The sequence below is a fragment of the Diorhabda carinulata genome, chromosome Y (assembly GCF_026250575.1).
Source record: "Diorhabda carinulata isolate Delta chromosome Y, icDioCari1.1, whole genome shotgun sequence".
NCBI classification, from domain to species: Eukaryota; Metazoa; Arthropoda; class Insecta; order Coleoptera; family Chrysomelidae; genus Diorhabda; species Diorhabda carinulata.
In genome coordinates, this window is record NC_079473.1 from 485,648 (window position 1) to 492,099 (window position 6,452).

Here is a 6,452-nt window from a genome sequence, read left to right on the forward strand (position 1 = left end):
TTATCGTATCTTCGTTATCGTTTTCAATAATAGTAACCAGTTTGAGATCTTGTTTAGAACTAGAAAGTTCGCTTAACATAATAGGTACCTTCAAATCTTCAACGCTGCTTTCAACTGAACTCACGAATCTTGGTGGTACTCGAGGTAATTTCTCCAAAAATACAATGGGGAATGTACATTCCGTTTGCGTGGAAGTATCGCTGGTTCTTCTTCTCAATATATTCATGTTCATTATTATAATAAACGATTCAGTAATTATGACAGATGTCAAAACAGATCGGTCAATTTTGATATATAAACTCTCAATTATTGTTGTAGAACTAGTGGAAATGTGCCTATGATGGACCCCTTAAGGAAATATCATTACAACTTTTTTAGTTTTGGACTTATTAATTTTTTTCACATGAAAATTTATACTTAGCTCGAAGTTTATTATAGTATAGGAAGATTTTTCTGCCAAATAATTTCCAGTTTAATAGCATAGCTATTTTTAAAAAAGTAGTCGAGGGGTCCATCATTGGCACACATCTGCCCATGTCGGACCCCTTTAAAATAAATGAAAAAAAAATGTCTAAAGTTTTATTAGAAAAAAAATATAGAACAAACTAACATCACGTTAGGTACAGAGCTCACAAATAAAAGACTTGCAATGGAAGGAAACACCAGCGCACTCATTATGGCACCACGAGTTACATTTTTGACAACGAATCCACTTTTCTTTTGCACGTGAGTGCGAGAATAACTCATTGCAGTAAAGGCAGCTAGCATCATCATTTGAGTCATCTTGTCCATTTTCCAAAAAGTTCTCTAAGGCGGATTCATCTTCATCAGAACTGTCATTTTCAATGACAAGTTTCCGTTTTACTATCCTGGCTTGTTGTTTTCTTATCTTTGTTTCCTTTTCTATAACCTTCTCTTTGAGTTCATGAATTTCTGGTGTTGAATTCAAATGACCAGTTTTTCCCCTTCTTCTGCATTTTTTTTATCAGTACCAATTGCTACAGTTTGAGGGGGAGGACAAATTTCCTTCACAGAAATGTCGAGAACTGACGATGAAGACATGTTAAGACCAGATGTGGATGGGGTTTGAATTTCTAATTCCATTTGGTTCTCGATGATATCTCCTTGAGCCTCGGGAATCTGCTTATCCGTTGCTAAAGCTAGTGCAAACTGCCAGTCCTCGAAGACATGAGGATTGAAAGGATGAATGCCAGTCTTTTTGAACGAATTTATTGCATTTGATGGTACAGCACTCTTCAAATAAGCTTGATTGAGAAGACCTGCTATTTTGAATTGAGTCACTGCCTTCCCCGGGTTTTGACGAAGCCATAATTGAAATTCTTGATCAAAATACGTATGAAGAGGACGGAAGAATCCTACGTCCAATGGTTGAACGTGATGTGAACAATCTGCCGGGAAGCAGAACACAATTACCCCATTTTCTTTTGCAAACTGAAGAGATTCGAGGCTCTTATGGCTACTGTGCCCATCTAGGAGCAAAAGAACCTTATTGTTATTAGATGCTTTCGTATACTTCACGAAATGCTTTAGCCATCTACAAAAAATTTCACTGGTCATCCAACCTTTTTCTTGTACGAAAGCTATGCCACCAACGGGAGCACCGTTCATAAGCTCATCGTTCATCCTTTGACGAGGGTAAATAAGAGCAGGAGGGATGTAAGTGCCCATGACATTCATTGCGCACACTACGATCACGTGCTGCCCACGCTCTGCACTGCTGAGTGCACCAACTTGCTTCCGACCTTTTGAAGCGTAAATTTTTTGACATTTCTTTTGGACCGTAGTCAAACCTGACTCATCCATATTAAATATATTTTCGGGAGGAAAGTTGTACTGCTCCAGAGTGTTGGATAGTGTATTGAAATAGGCTTGAATATTAGGCTTGTTAAAAGCCTGGGCTCTAGCTAATGATGTACTTTCTGGACTACGCAAAGAAATTCGTGGATTGCGCTTCAGGAATCCCCTCACCCATTTCCAACCTGCCATTTTTGTTTCACGATTGAAACGATGCTCTATTTTATTTTTTTCGGCTACTTCGAATACCATCCGCCGCAAATATTTAGAGGTTAAACCAAAAAAACGTGTTTCCATATCAATAATATATCCTGCAATCTCCTCTTCGATGGCTTTAGAGAAAATTGCGGTTCGTCCTCCCAAATTACCCTTGGAACTGTCCTGTTTAGCCAAACGCCTTCGCAAAGTTGTTTTGGGAACATTGAAGGTCTTTGCAGCCAACTTAAAGCCCATACTGTGATCTTGTACGTTCTCAATATCCTGTCGCATATCATGCTCGTCCCACTGTTGTCTTTTTTTGGATGCCATCTCTATAAATGGAAAAGAAAAACTACTAAAACAATATATTTATTTTGTTTATTTCAGTTCCAATGATGGACCCCTGGTCCATCATTGGGATCCGTTAAGTAGTCCATCATAGGCCATATTGCATAAATCAGATAAAAATCTCAATTTTTTTTGTTCTCCGCCATAACCTCAATTTTTACTCGCCAATCAACATGCAACAGTTCTATCAAGCTGTAGTATCAAAATCAGATTCTAGCTAAGAGTAAAACAAAAGTTATCTAACATCATGCCATGCTACTTTGTTATATCAATACATACCAATTTCAATTTATTTATTTATTTTCACAAAAATGGTTTAGATTCGCAAGAGCGCTTGTAAACAACTGACTATAAGCATCAATCAACCCAACCAATATGGTGGTAGTGTAATATGCGCGGTAAATTTGAAAATATAGCTAGTGGTCCATCATTGGCGGGGGTCCATCATAGGCACATTTCCCTTACAAAAACCATATTTCAAATATTCAGCAATGTACTTACGTTTCGGTTTTACCTTCTAAGGGATTTCTTTTAAAAATTCTCAACTAGCCTAATGGAAATAAGTTTTGCATTGAGATGTTTATTATTATAAATTATTGATAAATGAATTTTGTCTTATCACTTGTTTTTAAATAAGAACTTTCAAGGCACTTACCATTTAACCAATCTAATCACTTTGTACAAATTCAACATTATATGTGCAAATCGAACTAAACGAGTAATGTCCTCAAAAGTTCTGATTGTATGTGAGTTGGTTGAGTAATTATAGATTATAATGGTGACTAGCTAAAACGTTGAAATAAGGTGTGAGAATGCTTATCCTTTCAATCGTAAATGAAAATGATTTTGTTGAATTTCTCTGAGCAAAATTGAATCCTATTTTACAAATTATTTTTTTTAGTATTTTAACATTATGCTTAGATTTTATGTTTAAGGAAACTTAACATTTAGTTGAAAGATATTTTAGGAAAGGAAAAGTAAGTCCTACCTCTGTTTTATGACCCCGGACACATGGGTCACACAAAGGACTCTTTTTTACTTTTCGGAGTAATGCATATATTTTAGTAAAACATCTGTAATTTTACTATTCTTAAGTAGAGGCTTAGACCTCATTGTAAATATTTTATTATTAGTTTTTAGTTAGTACAAACCGACTCTTTCAAGCGTGAGGACGGTTCTCGAAAACGTAGTCTTTTAAATAAAGACTTAATATATGAATGTTAACCACTGTGTATTTCATTTATAAATATAAAACCTAATAATCAAGATTACCTATCCATAACTTTCAACAGATTTCTTTCTGAATTTGATTGATACAATCATACATAATTTCGAATTGTATAAGTATGAAGAATTGGGAAAATGGAGCCGAAGATACCTCCAATAATGATCTTTAACCGGAATGGATACAATTGTGCAATAAATGTTTGATTGAATTGCATAGTGGCAAATTGAGGAGAGTTAAATGAGAATTGAGAAAACGAATGACAATACCAATACTAACAATTCCAGATCAAATAATACTTCGAATGGCTAATGAAGATGATTTTTTAACAAACTTTATTGAAAAAATTAACAATTTTTCGCTTCGTCTTTCTCGAAGATTTCGCATATCTATATATGAAGCTGTACTTTTTCAGTCTGTTGAGCAGCTTCATTTTGACGGCTTTTTTAGCCTGTTTAACGGCTACATCCATCCTGAGATTGAATTTATTGAATTTATCGTTCAGCACAAGGTTATCGTCGATATTTTTCAAGAACGGTTTCAAATTTTCGGCCTTCACCCAAGATCTATTCATTGTGTCGGAATCGAAAAATGCCACGTGGTATTGCGTCTGAAAATAATCGTTATCCGTCAATACACAGTTTGACTAACTCCATTATCGAGTACCTTGTGTCGTTTCAGGTATTTTATCAAGATAGATTACGGAAAAAAGTCGATTAATCACACTGTATATAGCCATCAAAATTTACAAACTCAATATAAAAAATAATAAACCTGTATATCAGTTTACAAATTTCCCACTCTCCACTTTCAATTGATTAAAAGCTCTCCTTCGAAAAGTTCATATGGCGTCGCTACAGTTCATTGGTGGTGACGAATCGAACTTATCTGCAGGAGTCACTATAATATTTTTAACGTTAGCATATTTTTCCTCCTTTGGAGCTTGGAATGATACCATTGAGTTTTGGTTTTGATAAGTTTGTTTTTTCTTCTCCTTAACCAACTTCAACCAGTTATTGAACTTTGTCACTACCAAATTTTTGTAATACAAATTGGTTTCTTTACTCAAAGACGACGGCATTTTAAAACTTATATAATTTTAATATACAAAAAACACTTATTAACCGTCTTATTTTCATTCACTTGAAATAATATTTTTGACAATTGTTGACTTTTGAAATCAAACACATTCAAATATTTATCTCGTTAACCAATCGAAATCATCAATTGATGATATCTTTACGTATCGGAAATGAAAAATAAGAAAAAAACGTATTTTCGCGTTGCACATCACGAAATAAAACCGCTATAGTTACGATGATTTAACTATCTGAAACAAATCAAATTAAAATATGTAGATATATATGTAATACCAACTGTCCATATAGGAGTCTTACCTTTATGAGTAATAATAGTATTACCATTGTATTAAGAATATTCTTTATACAATGATATTACAGTATATGTAGACATCGTAATATAACCAAAATAATATTTTACAACGGTGCCTAGAAATATTTTTTGTGTTGAAAGGGAAAACGGCAACATACCAGTACGTTGTGAAGTTGACTTCTAGTGTGATTAGACAGCTTAGGTTATTGCGTATCTGTCATTATATTAAGTTATAAACATAAAAAGGATATTTTTATTCTAATAATACCAAAAACAACAAGTTATGCATCCGAGACTTTTCAATGCATAAATAAATAATTCGGATTACGAAATTAAAAACGAAAATTCATTAGAACAAAAAACTCTTTTCTGGAAACTGTAAAATAAGTGGAATAACTTTAAAAGCATATAGAATTATGGACTTGCTTATAAACCGCATACCAAGTAGTATTCATGATTATGATAATATCATAATTATATTATAAATATGGATTTGTCAACACATATTATGAGCTGTACTTGTAAATGATAAGGAAATATTTGAAAAATTGTCTAAGCTGTATGAAGGAGATACAGAACAATTAAAAGGTAAGGTCACTAAAAATTTTTCAGCTATACCTATAAGAGAAATGACAATATATCTGTATTCATAAGTGATAATAATAACCACAATGAGAGGCGATGAGTACACATTTAAAAAACTAGAAGACCAAAGCATGATGAAATCTGCAAAACGTGACATAAGCATAAAAAGTATTGGAAATATACATTTTGATGAATGCTTTCTTCAGAATGTTATAATATTTTCACTGGAACACAAAAGTTAATTGTCAGACTGGATAATAGAATACATAAAAATGATTGAAACTAAATTTGATACAAAAGTTCATAAGTAAGAGCGGAAATGATGGAGAATCTACAAGTAAACGAATGAAAGAATATATGAAAAAATGAGGTATTATTCTTGATTAACTCCAGCATACTTTCCATAACTTTATGGAAAAGTGGATTGAGGGTAAATGACGGACACTAAGTAATCTAAGTGTATTTGGCTTAGATGCTTATGCTAAACATTTAGAAAAAACCTCAAAATTTGACAAGAAAAATAAAAAACTTCAGGTGATAGGATACTCGAATGGATATCGGTTCTGGAATAAAATTGAAATACAAAATATAAAAAAAATAACTACGATATTAAAAGATAATGAAGAAACCATAAGTCAAAAACAAGATAAAAGTAATGTGAAGAAGAGCTACGATGAGGAAAATGATGTTGAAAACAAAAAACAAGAAACAATAAAATGAGAAGTGTAAAATAGTATCGAGGACAACAAGGTACAGGAAATAAGGATATGAAAAAGAAAAATATTAATTCCTCAAGAAGCTTGAACAATCTTAACAGCACCTTACCTCTTGAGAGCCACCTTACTTCACAATGAGGCTGGTATGCTTTGAGCTCACACAGAATAGCAAA

At 33.2% G+C, this 6,452-nt stretch overlaps 1 protein-coding gene across 1 annotated transcript; it reads right to left on the reverse strand.

The window, feature by feature from the left end:
- Nucleotides 1-945: 945 nt before the first annotated feature.
- Nucleotides 946-2,343, reverse strand: LOC130903071 (uncharacterized). The gene has a single exon (XM_057815333.1). The coding sequence runs from the start codon at nt 2,341-2,343 to the stop codon at nt 946-948; it is 1,398 nt and encodes a 465-aa protein (XP_057671316.1).
- Nucleotides 2,344-6,452: the final 4,109 nt, after the last annotated feature.